The 23,028-nt window shown below is 39.9% G+C and overlaps 1 protein-coding gene across 3 annotated transcripts in view; it reads right to left on the bottom strand.

The window, feature by feature from the left end:
• Positions 1-23,028, bottom strand: part of CSMD3 (CUB and Sushi multiple domains 3) — a 1,171,353-nt gene that overhangs the window by 449,155 nt on the left and 699,170 nt on the right. For all 3 annotated transcript variants that reach the window (XM_065399724.1, XM_065399725.1, XM_065399726.1), the window contains 2 exons: positions 17,573-17,767; positions 323-461 (listed from right to left, as the gene is read on the bottom strand). In XM_065399724.1, coding sequence (XP_065255796.1) covers positions 323-461; positions 17,573-17,767 — 334 coding nt within the window. The remainder of the gene's footprint in view (positions 1-322; positions 462-17,572; positions 17,768-23,028) is intronic.

Below are 23,028 nucleotides of genomic sequence, written 5' to 3'. Positions count from 1 at the left end.
AACAGTAGTAACATGTTACAGCAAAAAAATAACATTTTTAGATACATGAAAAGTTTAAATTGGGGCAGACAGGCTAAAATTAACAACAAAAAGAGGGATTCCCAAAAGGTGTGCAGTGACTGAGGAGCACAATTCCCATTAAAAGCCAACTGAATTTATGCTCTAAAGACACTTTGTTGCTTTTGGAAATCCCACCCAATAAGGCAAAATTCCCAAGTACTCCAATCAAACTGTAAATGAACTTTATGACACAGTAAATAACTCCTGGTTATGGGTAAAATTGGAAAAAAATGTATCAAATAAGAAAAACATTTGTCAAGACCTTTCAAATGTAATTTTGATAGAGTGTCCTGGTTCAGCTTCAATCACCCACTCACAATTCAAGGAGTCTTTATAGTACCCAGGCCAGCCTGGAGAGAGGATTACTCCACTGGGAGATGAAAAATGCCCACCACATGGAGCTAAAAACAAAATGATAGAAAGAATAGAATAATGGAGATTTTACAGGTTGTAGATTAACATCATCACCATTATTAAAACACAATGCACACTGCTTTCTAAAGTTATTATTATAATAGCAAGATGTTTAAGGTTCCCCACCCCCCGCAATATCCTAGGCCCCAAGACTACAGTGAACTTTTTAAGGCACGTGGGGCCACCCACACAGAGCTCAAAGCCTAAAAAAGCAAAATCAGATATGTGCTGTAAACATTGACAATGATTATTACATTTTAGTATAATAAATACAATCTATCATCCTATAGACAAGAACAGAAAATCAGAAAGCACTACTTGTAAATATATCTTATTAGCTAGACCTTATTAATATAACTATAGATTTTGAAAAGGATATAGAAAAGCTTGGATTGAGTCTTTAAAATATCTGATCTGGACATGGTAGGACCTGCTGAATATCAATTCCAGCTGACACTTGACCTGCTGAGAAACTTGAGCAAGTCGCTTGATTTTTCTGTGGAGCTAATTCCCCATGTGTAAAAGGGGGATACTTACCAACCTCATGGGGATGTTATAAAGAGTAGCTAAGGATTTGTAAAGCATTTTGTACATGTAAATATAAGTATTATTATTTTCAGATACAACTGAGTGCATGTGGTTTAAGAAAAAAAAGCTACATTAGAATCAACATAATTCAAATTGAGAGTTTATAATTAAGGCTTTACAGTGGCTTGATGACATTTCAATCATGGCAATAATCTAGCTATTAATTATAAAGTTTAAATTACAGTTCACCATAGTTACCGAACAAATGTCCATGAGTAGCACATATAAAAACAGTAATATTAATTAACAATCGGGGTCAATCTTCAAAAAGGAACTTCCAAGGCTGACAGAACATTGAATTATATCATCATCTTTGATTCCACAGATGTGAACGCTACTTCCTAACCCCATTTTAAGTCTATGAAATGCTACAGCAGTGGAAATCACAGTGCTAATTCTGTTAGGCATGTTATGGCGGCTCTCTTCCTATGACAGGAGCTAGGTACCTCCAACATCTTAGCACAGCAATGAGCTTTATTAGCTAGTCAGAGAAAAAAATATAAAGAGGCTATGCTAAAAATCTCCAGTGCTTTTCTGGCCCAGAGTTCCATTCTCGCAATCAACCAGAGAAAAGGAGGAGAAAAGAAGCTAGACAGCTATGAATGGCCAGGGCTCCTTGGAAAAATAAACATTATGCAGAATGTTCATATACTTCTTATAGTGAAGCCTTATGGTTCTGAAATGACTGTAATTGTGGTGTTTACCCATAACTAGATCAGGAAGAAACAAAATATCATACAAGAAAGGCAGCTTTTAAGATTTTTTCCCCAACCATCACTGGAAGCAGATGTGCCAGAAATGTCCCTACAACAGTGGTCCCCAAACTATGGGGCGCACCTCCCTAGGGGGCACAGAGGAAGATTTGGGGGGAGCATGCAGTGGGACCTGGGCCAGCCCTCATGGGGACGGGGATGGAACGGCGCCCAGCCCCTCTCTGGCCCCAGCCCAGCTATGGCCCCAGCCCAAGCTCCGCTCAGCCCCCTGCTTCGGCCCAAGCAACAGCTTCGATCCGCTCCCTGCTCCACACCCAGCTCAGCTCTACCCCCATTCCCTCTCTGCCCCCAGGCCAGCTCTGCCTCTAGCCCCAGCTCCTCCCCCATCTCTAGTTCGTCCCCCAGCTGTGCCTTCAGCCCAAGCTCCTCTGCTGAGCCAACTGTGCAGTAATGGAGGGTAGGCATGGACAGATTCCATTACTGGGAAGGGCGGGCATGACAGGAGAAGTTTGGGAACCACTGTCCTCGAAAGTCTGTTCAGTTTCAGAGAATTCAAAGATTCATCTACTTTATGCATCTGATACAAATCCAAAACCTTTGGTTACTTAATTGTCCAACCCTGATCTGTATACCTTGTGAGAGGCACCCATTACTACATGTGCTGCAAAAATCAAGTTTCTTTCCCTGACACCAAAATTAAAAAAGAATGATGGAAGGAATCTGTGGGAGAAAAAAAAACCCAGAGCAAGAAACAAATGCAGGAAGATCCCTCCACCTCACCAGTCCACTAGTATCCTAAAGGCCTTAAATGAGATCATCTTCCCCTATATACTTCTGGGGGGAAAAAACCACTGCTGCAGAGCTGCTTGCGTGCTTTTTTATTATTATTTGTTTTGTGGGAAGCTAATATTCTCTCTATATAGAAATTAATTCAGTGAAATTTCTAAAATCCTAGACAAGTTGTAATTCTATTACTAGCAATATTCACATTTTAGAAATAGATAAAAATAACTATGTCATTCCAGCACTTCAGAATGGGTACTGTAATGCTAGGACAGTTTATGAATTATATGCATATACAATGTGGTGAACCAAGCATGTATTATGCACCTGTTTTACCTTTTAGAAAAAATATTAATGAAGCAAAATATGCCTTGCTCTGCAGAAAACATGGTCAAAGAGGCAACTGATCTCTAAGTATTTCTCTCCTTAAAGTAACAGGCTGAGATTTTTATTTTTCTTTATTATAATGCTGCATTTTCAAGGAAGTTATTTTAGTTCCTTACTCCAGGGATGAAATTTCTCTTACAGTGTTTGACTGAAAAGCTTGGTAGCCTTGAGTGAACCCAGCCACTGATTAGGTAGCACTTGCTGCAGGGTTGGGCCATTTTTTTTTCATTATTTTAAATTAAAATGGATTAACCAGAGGCCAAAGTACTGTACAAGTGGCTGGGAGCATGACAGTGTAGGCAGCTGTACCCAGTTCTTTGTTGTGTGTTGTTTTGCTGAGCAGTGATTTTATGACCTTTGAAGGGAGTTAAATCTAAGCCCTCCTTGCTCGGAACCTGAGACCTTGAAAGGTAAAGGCCACTGCAGAGAAAATGGGGGTGAGGTGGGGAATAATAATGTAGGAGCAGATTGTCACTGGCCCTAACAGAGCTACACAGACATGTAACATCACCCAGTCCATGTGCAACCACATTAGAGCTACTTGTATTGCAGTTGTGAGTCCCCTCTGGAGTGTAGCCTTTGTCTTACTGCTGTTCCACCCACCCCATGTGATGCCCACCATGCCAGGGATTGACCGTATGAGGATTAGATTCACAAGAGAAATTATGTGTTGAAGCACCTAAATTTTTAGGCACTCTGCTGCCTACTGGAATTCAAAATCCTGAGTTAGATGTCCAGTCTCCCAATACAATGTATTGGGGGAATTAGGCATCTAAAAAAAAAGATTCACATTGAGCAGAGAGTCACGTAAACTAGCCTGCAGGAATATCAAGGAGAGAGATGTAGTCTAAGTGGAACTCCTCAAGGGAAGTTTGGTACCTAACTCCAGGTCTATGGTAGATGCCTATCTCTGCTCAGGATTAGCAGCCAAGAACCCACTCCTGGAGTTAGACGACTAAGCCAGGCCAGCCCTTTCTCATAAAACAAAACAAAACAAAGGAGGAGGTAACAATGGTGATGCCACTCTTGTATCCAGTCTCCCAGTGACTAGAGCACTCACCCAGAACTTTGGAGATCTTGATTCAAATCCCTCCTCTGCCTGAGCAAGAGCAGGGACTTGAACCTGGGTTGGCAATATCCCAGCTAAGGGCTCTAATCATCTGCCTAATTAGGTATAAGGGAGGCACAACCAGTACCACCTTGCTGTGACGTGTGTTTTGTGAGGGGCTCAGTTCGGTAGGTGTGCTATTAGATGACCTACATCCATTGGCGAGCATTCCCCAGCACCCAGGATTTACACCAGCACAGGGGCCATATGCAGTCTCTTTCCTGTCTGTTCCAGCAGACAATGGGTTACTCACCAGCTTCCAGCAGCCACAACAATAGTCTTCAAGATGCAGAAGGAGGCTAGTAAGGGACAGAGGATCTGCACCGGTGTGTGTGGGGTGTCTGCCCCACTGCAGGGGTTGTACCTCTGCACTCCACCACTTGTAGGCTCTGCCTGGTGTTTGAGAAGGAGTCCCCGTAGGAACAAATTCCATGCTGATGCCACCACCCTCTCTGCTTGGGGTGGGGGGGTGATGGGGAGGCTGAGGGTTGCATGGACGGGGGCCACTGGAGTTGCCAGGACCCAAAGCGATGTAGCCCTGGTCAGGCCTGCAACCATGGCCTCCTCTCCCCCATCCCTGCACTTGTTGGCAGGGGGAAGCCCAGGGGCCACAGAATGGCCCTGCTGGAGCTGGGTTTGTTGCCATGCCCCCCTCCACTCTCCCTGCTCAAAGGGGACGGGGTGGAGGTCAGGTGGTGCTGCCATGGCTGCTGGGGAGGGTCCTGGCTCTGTTTTCCTGGGCTGCCCTGCCCTGCCCTGCCCTGCCAGAAACAGCTCTAGGAAAACTGCTCTTCCCCATCCTTTGCCCCACAAACTCTTGAACTGGTTGGCAGCCTTTTGCATTTAAGCAAGTATATTTTGTATGAGAAGCCCTGAGAGGTGTATTTCTTTCCTCAAGTATGAGGATTTCATAGTGAGGTCTTATGCTACATATGGTGGGGTAGAATGGTTAAGGTATAACAGAGGATTTAAATAGAGGGTGGCAGAGGCACCTGGAATAAAATAGACCAGGAACTTTGGCTGGACGTATGACTCCTTATCATGCCGCCCAGCTGGCATTCACAGACAGTGGGTTGCCAGTGACAAAACCTCATTTTCAAAATATGCATACGAAAGTCAATGTGTACTTTGAATTGATGATAGGAAATGTTGGGTTTTTTGTACCAAAGGCAGGTATAAGTACTGCTGTAGGATGGGGGAGGTGGGGGCTGGAGGGGGGCGGTCAGCATTGCGCACTCTCCTATTATGGGGGTGAAGGGCAGTTCTAACAGGGCTGTGGGAAAGGGAATCTGCAAGGTCCCAGTTCTTCAAGAGATGCTACACAGGGAGGCAGTAACCACAGAAAAGGCTCTTTCACCAATTAAGATACAGGGTTATGGAATTTGTTACTGGACTACTCCATGGGGAAAAAAGCCATACTTTATTTATTACATGGATTTTTGGACTCTCTTCAAATCCCATATGAGGATGTGAGGTTCAGCTCTTGGGCTGAGAACCTGAAGTCCTCTAAAGGCTTCAAGCATAGAAAAAGGGCAAAGGTTACCTGGGAGATGGCAGCAGGGAGAGTGGCAAATCCCTTCCCATACATTCCAGTGCCAGAACCGCATGTGTCCCCTGGGTGTGGTACCAAAGAAGGCGAAGGGGGAATATGAGCTTATCCATCACCAGTCCAACCCCCAGGCTCATCAATAAAATGATTATATTGACCCCAGCTGTGTTCAGTGAGATACTCAACACTTGATGCTGCAGTAGCAATGGTTAGGGAGTGTAGCCCAGGAGCGATGTTGGCAAAATTTGACATCAATTGCATTCCACTTGCTTCCAGTGAATCCCAGGGACATTAACTTGCTTGGATTTCAGTTTAAAGGCCACTACTGTTTTGATAAAGCCATGCTCAGTGTCATGTACCACTTTGGAAAGATGCAGCTCCATGTTGGACTAGGTGGTAGAGAACTGTGTGATATAGGTCAGTCTCATGACAATCTTGATGTCTTCTTATGTGCAGGAAGATTAGAACAAGCAACTGGGAGTACATACTTCAGGAATTTCAGAACCTAGCCAAGTGCCCTGGGCTTCCCTTCACCACAGAAAAAACAGACAGCCCTGCCCAAAGTTTAACATACCTAGACATTGAACTGGACATAGTTCAGGGTTTCTAGGTTGCCTACAGAGAAGTTGGAATTGGCCAGGCCACTGATAGGAGATCTTAAAATGGCAAAGAAAATTACTTTAAAGGAACTAGAGGTGGTCATGGGGAACCTAAACTTGGCATGCCAGGTGGTGGCTCCTGGCAGGCATTTTGTGCTCATCTGGCATCTGCCTCCTCTAAAACGAAATCCCCACTATTTTATCAGATTAACCAGGGAAATGAAGGAAGACTTAGAAGTGTTGGAAAGATTCCTGGAAGGGTTAAATGGAGTTTCAATATGTGTTCAGACTAGTTTCTCAAGATTGAGTTGCAGGAACAATCCAATGCCTCAGGAGGTATAGGTTTTGGCATCTACTTTCAAGGTGAGTGGTGTGCACAGAGGTAGCCAGAAGCTGGGTGGCTCAGGGTATTACAGGGGACATCACCTTCCTCTAGGTTTCCCCCCACCTATACTGGTGGCAGTCACTAGTTGGGAGAAAACATTCAGAACAAAAAAGGCTGTTTCTGGTGTGACAACCCAATCTGTTCTCCATATTGTAAACAGACAGTTGGCTAAGACTGCTCAAGTAAGGGCCAGTGAGAGCCTTCCTTGTACACTGCCTGTAGTTTAACATCCTTGTTCATGAAGTGCATGTCCCGGAAGTGGATAATGATGTTGCCGATGCTCTCTCAATTTCAGGATGGCAGATTCTGAGAACTCGTCCCGTTGGCCAGCAGAGATCCATGGCCAATGTCCCAAAAATTCTTGGACCTTGGTTCATGACAGCTGTAGGACTAGTCAAGTACTCGGTTCCCCTGCAGACTCTAAATTCCTACAAGGCCATCCAGTCACAGTTTGTAGAATTTAGGGCACAGGCAGGACTTCGTTGGGGGTGACCTATACATACACACTAGGTGGCGCAATATGTGGTGCCACTGACTCTCTGTGGGTGGGACCCTCCACTATCTCTGTCCAACTAGTGGGCCAGTCCTCCTGGAGTATCCCAGACCTGTGCAGGCATTTCATAGTACATAAACTCTTAGAAGGGTGGTCCAGGAGGAGTGGGTGCCAGAGGGATGTCAGGTTACCCATAACACCGGAAGCCCCGATAGAGCTGTCAAATGCTCTGCTGAGGCTGTAGCTATGGGTGGGAGGCCATGTTATTTAAGGCGCCATTTGTTGTTGCCTTCCTTAGGGCTTTGAGAGTGAGTGAATTGGTGCCTATGGCAGCTGTGGACAGTTCCCAACGTGCATTAAACATAAGAGATGTGCAATTATCTACAGGAGTAGTGTCTCTGCACTTAAGGTACTCAAAGAAACCAGAAGGGAAGAGGGGCTTATGAGGTAGTGAAGGAATGTGAAGAGAAGCGCTTGTGTCCTTTAAAGGCAATAAGAGCCTCACTAAAAATCCAGAGCCTGAAGCCAGGCCTGCTGCTCACACACGGTGATGGTAGCTTCCTGGCAAGGTACCAATTCAGCATGGTACCAAGAAAAACCTTGACCCATATAAATTCAGTACTCATTCCTTCAGTATCAGCACAGCGATGTCAGCGGCTGCACAGGGTTTTTTGCCTGCAGCAGGTGCACGCTACAGAGCCCTGAAAATCAAGGTGTTATAGGATTTGCATCTGTACCAATGAAAAGATAGCAGGGAATGGCAAAATGTAACTAACCCAGTGAGCCTGTTTGTTTCAGAAGCTATCCAGAGCATACGCAATGTTTGGATTTGTGCCCACAAGAGAACAGCCAGGATGGCAGACAGATCTCAGCTTAGCTTTGAGCTGAAGCTGTTTGCATCCAGGAGAGGCATGCAGTGGGATCAGCTCATGTCACTTCTGCACTCACTGACAGGCAAGGGCTTGGAGGAGACCCAGCCCATGTGGACAAGGCTACAAAGAAAGTAAATAAGGGGGTCACCAAGATATTCCTGGATAAGGGTTCAGTGATTACACATATGGACATCCGTTACAATCGGCTGGAGGTTGTCAGGGATGATGGCGTACACCTGTCAGATGGAGGTGCTGACATACGGCTACAGCATGTGCAGGCCTGGATTAAGCAGGTGCTCTGATACCAGGTGGCATGTTTGGGAGGGAAGCAACCACGCAAGTTGCTGGTGCCCCCTGTCGCCAGTTTCCTGTGAGGGTAAGAGACTAAAATGAATGGTTCCCAAAGGTAACAGTCCTGAGATTTTGGTGTTGGGCCTTGGGGTCATGTGATAGGGTCAGACCTTGTGGCCCTTGCGGGCTGAGTTCCTTTTGGCCTATGCGGTCCAAGGTCCCCACCCTACTGCACTCTCTGTGCCCCTCGTGGGGGTGGGGGAGAGAGTGCTACGACTCAGAGCTGAAGCCTGGGGAGAGCTTACTTTGTGTTATAGGTTATATGGTAAGGAACCCTGTAACCCTGATGAAAGTTTTAGTTATATAGTAAGGAGCCCTGTAACTTCTGCACTGGAACCAAGTAAGTGCCTAGTATAGGAATGTATGAGAGATGGGCAGGTAGCACCCCTCCCCTGTGTTAAAGTGTAATAAAATTTGCAGACTGCCGCTTAATTCCATGCATATCTGTGCTGATTTTGCTGCTGGGTCCAAGTCAATGCCTGATTTGTGAATCCCATTGGGGCTCAGCTGAGTTAGGTGCCGAGCTGCTCAACACTGTCAGGACTTAGGTAGCTTTGTGCATGCAAAAATGTAGGTGCCTAGAGATTTTGCCAGTGGAAACTTATGTGCCTAGAGACTTTAGTCACCTACAGGAGTAGGTGGCCGCAGAGGGGAGGTTTTGTGAATGCCAGTGGTGCCTAAATGTTGCACTGTAGGTGCTTGATGTAGCAGTTAGATGCCTAAGGTCTCCTTGTATCTCTACATCATGAATTAAAGAGCTCTGTAGCTGGTGGCTGTAACAGACTCACATTTAGAGCTGGTCAAGAAATATTTTTGTTTGTTTACAGAAAATGTCAACGTGTGGTTGGAAAAAAATAACACTGAATTTTTTTGATTTTTTTCCAACAAAAAGTTAAATGTTTTAATGAAAATCTTCATTCTGACAAAAACCCAATCTTCTGTTGTAAAACAGCTTTGATGGAAACTTTTTTAACAATCTTTTTCACATCTTCTGTAGGTGAGGCACAAAGGGGGACACAAGACCTGCTGACCAGTGACTTGCACAACCAAGTAGACAAGCTTACACAAGCTCCCAGAGCACATCAGCCAGAAGAACTCACCGAGTGCTATGGGGGAAGAAAGCTGTACCTTTTTTTCAGAACTACAGTAAATTATTTCATTCCAGAGTGAAAGACCTGTAACTCTCTGGATCACAATCCCTTCCCTGTGCATCCCCTTTTGCATAGTACACCTATGTGGCAGTGCACACTCAGGGCTGAGGACAAATGCTCACTATAGCCCTTAGGAAGCTCTTCAGTAATAAAACACCAAATTTACCTTATTTAATAAAAAAGTCAAAATAAGCCTATCCCAGTCCTTCTAGCGGTATTACATAAATGATTGCTGAACTAATTATGTTAGGGGAATTTTGCCAGGAGAGCTCTGGAGGTGATCAAGCAACAATTAACCTCACACTTATATGCCAATACCCTGGGGAAATCTGTGTATAATTCTGGATAGTTTGATTGCTAAGGGTTGGAAGCTTGCACTTTTACTAAAGTTAAAATGCAGCATAAACAGCCAGCGTCGGGGGTGTGGTGGGGGGAATTTACAAAGTCCTTAGGTAAATACAATTTGTTTAAGTAAACATTTAGTTAACTAATTTTTTTGTTTGTTCCAGTGAACATGTTCACATTATGCTTGGGGCCAACAGAACTATAAAGAAGTGATAGATTTACTGTTATATAGCAACCTTCTTGCTTAGTTGCTAATTAAGGTTTTGATCTAGCCAAAATTTGCTTCCATGAGCTTCAAAAGCTTCCTAAGATCTGCATCCTTAGGGGGTAATCATATTTTCTGAAGGAGAATCCCTTCACTTAAACTTTATACCTCATTACTTACCCTTTGTAGGCCACTTTCCTAAGCTGATTCTTCAAATTACCTTGTGAGATTTCACCATGCATGTTCAGGCAATATGGAGTGGGTTCCTACCATGCTATTGTCAACACCGAAAAAATATCCTCTGCTCTGGCTTGACTGGCCTGCTCTTGAGGTCTACGATGGACATATATTATGCTATCATCTATCTGTTATGTCCCAGTAAGGAGTTTAAATAGAGAGAAGAATAATCCAACACTGAAATGTGAACTTTGTAAAGTGAAGGGTGAGCTTTCCACCACCAAAATCAGTATCCACAACTTTTCTTGTTTGACCCAGAACACATTTATAAACAAATGTCCTTCTGGGTCAATCATATATACACGTTTAATCTCTTATTTTGTTTTTTTGCTGAATAAAGTTTTCACTGAGCAAAATGTAGCAAACAATGTTGTCATATGCTCTACAGCTTGCATGATTTGCTGAAAAATGCAGCTACTAAACCTGCCTCTTATTTTCTACACATAAGCTAAAACGTATGACTTGTTAGTAGGAGGTTTCCATAGGCACTTCCAAAACAAAAGACAGGAAGTGGTTTGAGGTAACTTGGGAGGAGTATGGACATAACTAAAATGCTACTGTATTTATTCTAGATTTTAATTAAGGGTTCAATTTAATTTGTACTAAAGTCAATGGAAAGACTTCCACTGATTACATTGTGAGTTGGTCGTGACCCTAAGCTACTAAGGAAAACTTATAGTAAATTAATGCTGCAGTGAGCAATAATTAGTTACACCCATACACCAAGAAAACAAATGACCTATGAAAAAATTAAGCTGTTTCACCTACAGTCTGGGGAGGAAATAAATAGATTATTACTCTTACTCCTATTTTTAACTACCGGAAAGCTCTCATATAATATGGTGATGGAGGTCATATTAGTACCTAATTAGATAAGACAGACAGAAGTAAACTCATTAGCAGAAAAAAAAGCTGCACCATACTGTGCCAAAATATTACTGTTTCAGTGAATATTTATGCAGCCAGTGCCATCCACAAAAGTGGAGAGTGCTACACTTCATTTTATACTGCCAAGGGATTGGAAAGTCTTGTTGCACATTTTTATAGGTCTTGGCTCTCTACTAAGATTCTGCCACATGTGTACCAATGCAGTGTTTTCCTTCTTCCTCCATGAGTGCCCAAGTTTTTGATATCTGTGCAGTGATTATTTCTATCCATGCTCCTTATAAGTAATATATTTTTCATGATTAGATGACATGATACATATTAACTTACACAGCTCTGTTTTGTAAAAGTTTTTCAAAGATTCTTCATCTCTTCACTATAAAGGAGGTATATTGTTTTTTATAACACAAGAATTGGAGAGCATATGGCATGATGCTTATGTTTATATTCTAATGTTCCTAAATAAATTGGGAAGTTCCCATGCTAAAATGATGAACTACAGTCAAAAAGACATTTTATGTTTTGAAGAACATAGGGCCCTATCTTTTTCCTATGTCAATGACAAAGGTCCCAACTGCAGCAGGATACAAACCCTAAACACTGTGATGTAATTAAATGTCCGTATGTGTCTAACAAAGATAAAATAGTTTCTTGATGAGCAAGAGCATTTTGTAAATTCTGTACTAAGTTCAAAATTACATAGTTTTGAGAACTGTGCCTAAATAATGTTTAGTCTTTAATTTTCAATTATTTTATTACTGCATTGCAGTTTTACTCTTAGTGATACATTAAAGATTTGACTCCTTATGTTTAGATCCTAAACCTTATGCTGCCTTCCTCTTTCTACTTTATCAGCCAAAACAGTGTGTCATTTAAATGCCTAAGGACATCAACAATCAAAGGGTTAACACTATCTTGAATTTTTACTACATTTTAGTGCATATTACCATGCATGCATATTCATAACACATATGGAGCCTATAAACTGAAAAATAAATCAACAAAAATAGGAACACCAGATGGTATTATCTTGAGTCAATGTATTACCATAGTAAGAATTCAACTTTGTCACACTTGTGCAAATCAGCATTTTCTCATTAAAAAAAAAGTTTCTTGTAAATTTTAACTTCAAACTAAGGATTAGCTCTAAAACACACAGAGAATACCTATTGCTATATTTAGTATTTTTAGTACAATATGGTATAGTGTTGTATAGCTTTTAGTATAGTATTAGTATGGTATGGTTACATACATTCAAAGTAATTTATTTTCATGTTTGGAAGCTGAGAATAATAAAGGCATTTTAAAAAATTCTATTCTCTCTCCCCCTTGCATATGGCTCTTCCTGATGCCTGCAATGCATGATTCCATTTTTAAAAAAAAATTTGAAATCCACTACTGTGTTTTGAACTCCAAGACCCAGGAGTCCTTCATATTCACATCTACAGAGAGGTACTAGGCTTATCTTTAAATGCCTAACTTTTAAAAATAAAACATTCTAGTCAACTCGCTAATGGGATCATTTTTCCATCCTCCTTTATACTAAGTTTTAGGGCTTGTTGCTTCTTCAAACCCCCTTTTGTAGCTGACTGACATGTATTCCTGTCATCAGCCAGGTAAAATTAAAATATTGGAAATATATTATAACTAGAGGCAGCCATCAGCCAAACATTTCATAGTCAAAGGAGAGCCCACATGAAATATCAAACAGGAGTCTCTGAACATGCTCTAAGAGTTCCCACAAAGTCATTCCAAGTTATTTCCATGTATGGAAATTGTGGTGTATTGAAAACTGTTTTAAAAGTGTAAGCTGTCACTTTAAATTTCAGGTTTTGTTTTTGTCCTGCTCCTGCTTGCAGCCTATGGGGAAGTATGTGTTCTGTGTTAAGAAGCAGACAGTCTGAAGACAGACAGCCTAGAGTAAAATGAGTTGATCTGTGCCTCTGTTTTAGGGAACAGACTGTTTTTTCTCTCTTTTGGGGTTCCTCTCTGTTATTGTTCGGAATATAAAGTAGTGTTATGCTGCAATCTTCCAGCAAGAGAAATTTATGTTTTTATCTAACGTCTCTATATGTGTGTGCCATGAATGTAACAGTACTCAAGGAACCATAAGCCAGGAACTCTATATATATGGGCATGAGGAAAGCCTAATGCTAACAGGTGCTCACAATTGGTACTTATTTGGGGACCAGATCTGACTGGTGATTCTATGCAGACTCCGTAGTTCATAACATCAGATTATTTTTCAAGGTATTATTTCTCCTTGGTATGGAGAAGCAGGGCAACCTCTCTGTACCACTTTAATCCTGCATATGAGCTATACAGGATGATCATATGTGGAGCTGCCACCCAGGTGTGCCAGCACAGCATCCAAAACACAGAAAGTGTCTCCACATGAGCTCCATGTAGACTGGCTGAAAGGGCTGTGATGCAGCATGGGGTATATGTTTACTTATATCTAGTGGTCCCAACCCTCTTCACAATGGGTGTGGTCAAACTGTAGTTGTTATTCTAGATTATACTGATTGAAATAGCAGACAGGTAGCTAAAGGGAAAAGGAGGGAGCATAAAAGCAGCCCCACTCCCTGGTTCTCATTTAGAAGTGGAATTGACTTCCTAACCATGCTACCCTTCACCTGGATAGAGTGTGATTTATTTGGGATTTAGCCATGTGGAGTAGATTTCATCCTGTATGAAATAAAGATATGCATTTGGAGTGTTAATTGCACAGAACTGATTAATAATGAACACTGATTTTTTAAAAAAATAAAATAAAACTCTGGACAATTATATACACCATACCAGCTGCAATACTGGCTACAAAATTCTGCTTTATAAAGGTCCTCTTTTTGTGTGTTTTTTTAATCTATATCTTCACTTTTTAAAAATATGTCTAATTCTCCAACTAGTAATCCTACCAATAGCAATCCTACCATCCAGAATTCAACTATATGTTCCAATTAGTGGCTAAAATTATCCTTTCATCAGTTTGCCTTGTGCATGGTTGGACATTTTGAGGTGTTCCCAGATTAATTTAGCTTCTCGATATGACAGTGAATATTCCACTTTTAATTTTCATTGGCAATTTCATCCAGCTCCATTAACTACAAAGTAGATCAGTGTGGCATTATTGTTTTGGGTGTGATTAACATAATCCAAGAACTACAAGACCACCTTATACAGACTATATGGTATTCTGCATTCAAGCATATTCTTCAGAAACAAAGGGTATGTCTACACTACCCGCTGGATCGGCAGGCAGCGATTGATCCAGTGGGGATCAATTTATCGTGTCTAGTCTAGACGTGATAAATCGACCCCCAAACGCTCTCCCATCAACTCCTGTACTCCAGCGCCGCAAGAGGCGCAGGCAGAGTCAACGGGGGAGCAGCAGCAGTCAACTCACCGTGGTGAAGACACCACGGTAAGTCGATCTAAGTACATCGACTTCAGCTACGTTATTCACGTAGCTGAAGTTGCATAACTTAGATCGATCCCCGCCCCCCCACCCCCAGTGTAGACCAGGGCAAAGATATCAGTGTTTGGGTGCAAAGAGAGAGAAATGGAGAAGACAGAGAAGGGAAAGAGAGAAACAGAAGGAAGAGGCAAGGGGGAAAAGCAGGGAGGCAAGTGAATAAAAACCCAAGAAGACAAGGGGAAGGAGAGAAGAGAAAATATTTGTATGTTGAAAAGAAAGAGGATATAAAAGTAGAATAGAGCCTTAGGTTTGTTAATGTCTTCCATTTACCACTGCCTGCTCTATTGTTGTTTATACTGCTAAACTGACTGTTCAGTGCACCAGGAAGTGTTCTCAGGTCCTGATTCAGTAATCCATCCCTAGACAGCAAAGCACTAAACAGGTGCTTAACTTTTACTAATACAACTAATCCATTTGTATACAGTTGATATTCTTGACTATTTTGTCATGGAAAGTGTAAACTAAATGCAGAATGATAGCAAAACAAATAAATTTAAGGCACTGGAAGAACAGTGCTCCCGCACACAATCAGAATGCTAGTCTTATTTAGACTGCACCTCTTAAAAGAATGAAGCTATAAGACAAGGGGAAATTGTTTGAAAGTGTATAGACAACACTTACAACACTTACATTGTAGGGTCTTGCATTAGTGTATGTAATCCCATTAAAATTTGTTAGAAGGCTTTCTATATAATGAAGATCTGGTCTAAGATTTTTTTAAAATAAGTGCCTAAAGATAAGATCGCAAGTCAAAGTTTAGACACCTAAATAAATGCCCTAATTTTCAAATTACTGAGAACCGAAGTCAGTGAAACATTTCCTGAATCTGGTATGTATTTTTCAACAAGACCATAGCTCAACCTGTGAAAGGTAGCTAGGCCACTATGCTATTTCTGTGGCTACTGTTAGCAGAGGCAGACTGGTACAAGGAAATATGTATAGCATGGTATTGTAAAGATGACAAGACTTGGGTTCATCATCTCCATCAGAAGGGAATTCTGTTGCTGAGGCTAACATTCTGGAGTAGAGATATTGCTGCGAGAAGCAGTTTATAACTGGCTTTACATATCAAAATCCCTATCTCAAGGCAGATCCCAGCTGTTTTCCATCTAGCCATTTATTTCTCCTAGACATTGGCTAACTTGGTAATGACACTGTTTGTGCTAGGTTTCAGAGATGCGGAACAGGAAGTTGTCAGAGTATTGTTAGCATCAAAGCTCAGAACTTCTCACAGTTTCCCATACTGGACAAATATATTCTTTAAGTAAGAAAAGGGACAGGACAGAGCCCTGCCTAGAGAAAAGAACTTTGGGGAAACTGAGCAATACCCCTGAGATCTGTCTGAGAGAAATGAACAAAATACCCTGAAGGTCACTCCACCCAGCCCTGGCAAGGTTCATAGTTGAGTCAGTTGACAGTTGCGTCAATGACCATCAATAGATCCAATATTGTTTTCATGTCTTCTGTTTATGTCCATTTGCTCTGCTAATCAAAAGGGAAACTGTCTACCTACACATTCTCTGGACTGTATCTAGTCTGAAGACTGACTGTGAAGGCTCAAAGATGCGGGAGACTGTTGTTCTTCGAATTTCTTCATCAACTACTCCTCAGAGTATGTACTGTGTGATAATTGGCAAAAAACTTTGTTCTGCCTTCTTCAGAACCTTGTTATGGGGCATAGGAAGAAGAGAAGCTCAGCAATGACTTGTTGAATTGTTACCTCTCTGCCTTTCAACCACTGTAAGGACCTTCTGCCTCTGGAGCTTTATATATTGATTTTTTCAGGTGGGAGTTGTTGTAGAATGAGTTTCAGGATAATCAGCTTCCATATTTCATTGCTTCTTTACTATACATATTTCAACATCAAATGAACAAGGTACCACATGTAATAATAGTTTGCATTTCTGTAGTGCTTTTTTAAATTTTGCTTTATGCACATTTTCTAAATAAGTGTCAATAATCCTGCGAGACAGGTAAGGGATTTAAGTCGTTCTACCCATATATGAAATGCAGATCTCTCTGAAGTGGAATCTAGCAGATATTTAATAGCTCGCAACAAGATCCTCCACAAGTTTAGGACAGAACGTGAAGAAGTACAGTATCCAACTGAAATTTTAAGGCAAATGGAAGTAGGCATAATGCAGTGATCTGATTAAAAATGTAGTGACCCATGCATGCTATTAAAACTTCGATCAATTCAAAATAATAAGAGTCCAAATTCTCCACTGGTGTAAATGGGTGCAGCTCCATTGACCTCAGTGGAATTCTAACCATTTACACTAACAAAGAATTTACCAAAATCTGTAATGGTTTCAAGTAGTCAGAACCTTGGTTTGATGTCTTATCCCCAAAAAGAAACAATTATCACATTACAATCTTTTTCAGAACATCTTTTAAAGGGAAATTAAGGATCAACAAAACATTCTGTTTCAACAGACCTAACTCAAAGTCAAAATATCAAACAAATTAAATGTTACCAACAAATACCTATTATCACTATCAAAGACTGCTTTCAACAAGTTTTGTTTTTGTTTTTACCAATAATATTATGAATAACTAACTCATTCTTTAAAGAAAATTAAATAACTATTTCAAAAATAAGCAACTTGTCAGGTGGAAAAGTAAAGACAATTTGCATAAGCTACTATCATTCATATTTGCAATTTATTAGCATATTTGTTCTGCTTTTTTTTTTAAATAAGCAAATTTAAGTCATCCTCTCAGAAATTCTCAAATAAATTTTAGAGAAAATTGACTTAGAGAAACTAATTGTAATTATTTTTGCACTAATTAGAAAATATTCAGAATGAATGAAATTCACTCCTTTGCAGAGGTTCAGTGAGACTTAAGTGAGGCATAGTCTTTGTGCTGGTCTTTGGAAGAAGTGTGAATTTCACCCTATGACAACTTTAAAGAAGTAATGATAAATTATCCTAAATAGAAAAGCAATAGCATAAATATTAACATACCTCCACACCTAGGGATAGGTCCACTCCACATTACTTTCCCATCCATTAGTATACAACTAATGGTTTCAGTTCCTTGTGTTTTAATAAATCCTTCTTCACAAATGACTGAGATTGAACTCCCTAATTGAAAGTTGTCACCAAAACGCCGTGCATTGATTGGTACTCCAGGATCAGGACACTCATTATGTCCAAAAGCTTTAAAACAGAAGCAAGAGAAAGGGGGAAAAAAAGAATGTGATAAAGCCTTACAAGTAAGTTGACATTTTTAGGGCTCTATAGAAAGGAAAAATTCTATTGTGCAGTTTCTAACTGAAATGACAGCTGCTTTTTTTTAGACTCATAGACTCATAGACTTTAAGGTCAGAAGGGACCAATATCAAACTTAGGCTTGGTCTACACTAGGAAAGTTATACTAGTGTAACTCTGCTGGTTAGAGGTATGACTTTTTACAATAGCTACACCAGTAAAAGACCTAGAGTGGAAGCAGTAATGCTGTTATAAATGTGCCTTATTTTTGGCATAGCTTCTTTTGCTTCAGGACCTGGAATAACTTATACTGGTAAAAGGACTTTTATACTGGTATAGCTGCAACCACACTGTGATGGAGTTTGCCATCTTAATTATATTCGTATAATTAAAGCAGCAAAACTTTCTAGCGTAGATAAGCCCTTAGGCTAGGTCTACACTACAGCGGGGGTCCGACCTAAGATACGCAACTTCAGCTACGTGAATACCGTAGCTGAAGTTGCGTATTTTAGGTCGGCTTACCTAGCGGTGAGGACGCGGGAAAGTCGACCGCTGCCGCGCTGCCGCCGACTCCGCTGCCGCCTCCTGCCGAGGTGGATTTCCGGAGTCGACGGCAGAGTGATCAGGGATCGATTTTACCGCGTCTTCACTAGACGCGGTAAGTCGATCCCCGATAAACCGATTGCTACCCGCCGGATCGGCGGGTAGTGAAGACAAAGCCTTAGAGTAAAAGGTTAAGCAGTACCTACAAGGCAAATGCAGAAAGGAGAGTTATGTTTCCGTACATGTCCGTATGAGATAGTAAGGATGGCTCATTGTTTTTGTAACTGAATAAACTGTACATTGAGTGCACAAAAACAAACACTCATTCACACACACACACACACACACACACACACACACACACACACACACCAGAGGAGGGCATAACTATCCTTACACCCATACCCTTAGAAGGAAACATACAGAGTTGTTATTCATGGCTTACTTTGATCTTCTCTTTATATGGAAGTGTGTTACATACAACTTTTAGCATCAATTTCTTGTGGAAAATTTACAACACTGAACATGGTGTCTGTCAGTCTGAATAACATTACCTGTAAATTATTCTTTTGTGTATTTGTTGTACTTGAAGAAGGATGAGTTTTGGGGGAGGTACAAGATAGGATAATTTGCTGAAGAGAAGGTACTTGTAGTGTTAAGCAGCCTGACGCTATAAGCACTTCTCATTTATACAGAAATAGGATGACCAGATAGCAACTGTGAAAAAATGGGACAGGGTGGGGGGGTAATAGGCGCCTATATAAGAAAAAGTCCCAAAAAATGGGACTGGCCCTATAAAAATGGGACATCTGGTCACCCTATACAGAAACGTAGTTAAATTGGCCTGAAAGAACAATTGGTGAGTGGGCACAAAACTAGGAAGATACATGGGCATGACTACAGATTAGAGCTGAGAGAATAATATGCAACAAATAATTCATCCAATCAATTTCACCATATTTTCCTCCTAAAAAAATACCAGTAAGTAGATGTCAATTTCACTGAATTTATTTTGTACTGAAAAATAGATTTTTTTGGTGAATTTTTTACACTGCATGTATTTCTCATGGACAGTTCTCTGACAGTATTCACTATGTAAGCTGTGTTGTTTAACTGTGATTGGCCAAAATAAATCACTGTTTTGCTCTCTTCCATGATTACATAAATGTTCGAGCACTTCCTGCACAGATATCCACACAAGCAACTTTGAAATCTACTTTGGACAATCATTCTTGCGAAATGTTCACAGAAAACGAACCCCAAAAGAAGCAAACTAAATTCATTCAAAAATTTCAGTGAAAATTTATAAAAAAAGTTTTGAAATTAGTTAGTGCTCTCATACTATATCCATCATCTTATTTCCTGAGATCATTTGGGTATACAAATCTTCTATCTACATGAAGGTTTTGTATTTATGATTATAGCATAAACCATAGCATAAGTATCTTTCAACTGAAGATATCTGAAAAATAGCAAACAGCCTTCTGGTTAAACCCCTTTAACCATCTTGTACGCAAGTGTAAACAATGTTTTATATTACCTGCTGAATTGAACCTTAGTAATGTTATATGTTCTAAGGAAAGCAAAAAAATGTGCAGATATTGTGGCAGAAGTTAATTAGACCTATGTCATTTTCCCATTCATTAAAGATATATTGGTATAAAGTAGAATGTTTTGATGTAAATGATTTAGCATTTAGCAACAAGATTTCTTAGATGTTGTTTACAAAAATAGTGAGATCCATAATAATCAGGCAATACAAAATGCCATAAAAATGTTCAATTTTTGACTTGGGAAATATTGTAAATTCTGGGGATGAAAATATGGATATATTGTATGGCTTCAGGTCATTCAAATAAGCAGGAATTGCTGGGAATTGCAAATAGATCTTTTTTCACCCCCAACAAATTATGTACAGTCAGTACTTTTAGTGAAGAGATTGACTGCAACCTTTTTTCACTTACTATAACATTAATATGACCCCAGTACTATATACTATAACAAAGGACAGACACAGATGTATATCCTTAAATCGGCATTTGACATTGAGAAATATATTCTCAAGAAGGCTCAGACATATCAATAGTATACATAGTAGATCTGGTTTTCATGACATTTATGCTCACTGGCATGCCAATATACTGCATAACACCAATTACATTTTGCTATTTCAGGGATTTATCCTTCTGTCCAGGACAGTACTCTGACATCTGAATATGGGGTATTATGCGAGAAAGTAAAAAAGGATTCCACAATTGTTAGTATTACAGATATGGATGCATTCTCCACTGTAGAGATGTTACACAATAGAAGTCAGTCATGCTTGAACCAGAAGCAAAGTGATCTTCGGGAGTTAGAGTAGCAAATGGCATTACTACTCACACAGGTGTGAGGTCTGCAGACCAGAACCCCATCCCCGTCTGGAGAGGCATACACTTTTAGGACAATTTTTTAAGTACTTATATTGCAGGTCCCTTTAACTCCCCCCAAATGTGGATAAGGAACCACCTTTCTTTCTTCAAGTAACACACAAATAAAATCCTCCCTTGAGTGTGGTATTTGTTTAGCCTACAGTCTCCTTACCAAAGAATGAACACTGTACTTTTTTCTATGAAATAAAATATTATATTGAAAGGAAGAGGAGACAAACAATGGTTTTGAAAATGATTAGACTTATATAAAGCATAAGTGTTAATAGATAATGGAATACCACAAATGAAATAAGACACTCAAACTAACAGGAATTTTCTTCCTATGATTGGCCTTCAGAGCAATCTGTTATGCTCACACATTGTGGAAAGGATGTCTCAGTAAGTTATCAGACTGCAACATGAGCCATTACTGGAGAAAAAATAGACATGGTATATGGGGCTGCTCTCACTTCTGTCTTTTGCAAGTATAATGCTAACTTAAGAGCCTCCCTTCTGCTCTCCCTCACCCCCCCCCCCCAAATTCTACTTTAAACATAACCATAAGGAAGAATTTTAAAATATAGACATTTAAAATCTATTGCAAAATGTAGAAAAGCACTATTATTTTAAACAATATTATTGTAACATATATGCCAATATATGCATTTAGTAGAGGTTACTAAGGTAACGCTCTCATTGTTTTCATATAGAAGAGCAAATGTTCAGATATTATCAACACATACTATAAATGATTTCTATGTGCTGAGGGACATCATAATCAAAGCACTCTATTTTCCCAACATTTTTTTTTTCTTTTTTCTGGTCAGCAATTCCAATTCTGTTTTGTTTGGTTTTCTTTCTTTCTTCTTCTTTTTCAAACAGAGCCATCTAAGTTTTTGAGCTAGAGACTTATCTCAAGTGCATGAAATATCTACAGGCCTAAAAATAGGGTCCCTGATTCTGTACTCTCATCAGGCTCAATTCCATTTAAATCATTGAAGTAATTCCAGGGTACAGGAGGTGTAAACGTGAGAGGAGAACCAGGCCCATAGTCTAGCGATTCAAAATAGTTTTATTCACTTGGAAAAACAAAAACAAATAATGGAAAAATCCTCTATAAATTAAAGGTTCCTATTCACATTGGATTTTTTCTAGCTCTTGGCAGAGAGCAAATCTTCTCTCCATTCCCCACCATTACACTTACAGTAAATTCAGGAGAGCCCTGAATTTCAAACATAATCTGCTTTACTTAAAAAAAAAAAAAAAAAAAAAAAAGCACTTGGGAATGATATGATAGTTTGTATATTAATATACAATAGTGTGGACTTTTCTCAGGATGCCTTTTCCTGTTTTAAGGATTCATCACTTTAATGTAAAAAAATTGTTGGGGAATGAAAGTTGGCATGCTTGACTCCCAGAAAAGTTGGTGTTTTTTATTTGTTTGTTTGTTTGTTTTTAAGGCTAGTTATAAGTTCTGCAAGTTTAAAAACATACAATAATGTTCTGCTGGTGGCTTGCAATTCTTTCAAATACTTCAAATGTATTTTTAAAGAAAATATACAGATATATGAACAAACCTAGAAATTGTAACTAAATTTATTAATCTTCTTTATGTAAATCCCTAGGAATAGAATAATCTAATTTAAATTTAGGTTTAATAAGATGTGTAATAGACACTTTAGTCAAAGAAAGACACAATCTGAAATACAAAGAGATAGAAAACCAAAGGCAGCAGTTTTATATAGCAAGATACTATGACATATGTCACAGCTAATTTAACTTTAACGGTGTGCAATTACACTTTGACAACTTATTAGTGATGGTATTCGCCACCGGTGTCACTTCAGAAAGGCAGTAAACTCGCATTGTTATTAATTGCTTAGGCTCAGTGTTGAGAAAAAACAGCACTTTTTCAGCAAGGCCAATATGAATAGACATCTTTTCTGACTGCTATACTTATAAGACCTTGAAATATTAAACCATCAGCTTTCTCAATGTTTAATGAAGTGCTGTTGTCCCTAAGAAAAATATAATTAACAAAAAGTTATGCTATGCTAATCACTCTGCATCTCCCTTTTCGGCTGTAATCCTAACACCGAGAAGTAGCTGTAAACAGACAAATTAAATCCTTCAGAAAAATATTAATATTTATGACTGTGGTTATACCCCAATCTTGGACACCGATCCTGCAAAAGATCCAGGACAACTTGCAATGCATAAAGTTAAGAAAATGTATATGTCTTTGCAGGATGGGAG

This window comes from Emys orbicularis, chromosome 2 (assembly GCF_028017835.1).
Source record: "Emys orbicularis isolate rEmyOrb1 chromosome 2, rEmyOrb1.hap1, whole genome shotgun sequence".
Classification (NCBI taxonomy): domain Eukaryota; kingdom Metazoa; phylum Chordata; order Testudines; family Emydidae; genus Emys; species Emys orbicularis.
The sequence above is the reverse complement of the archived record's forward strand: the minus strand, read 5'-3'. Positions and strand labels throughout refer to the sequence as shown.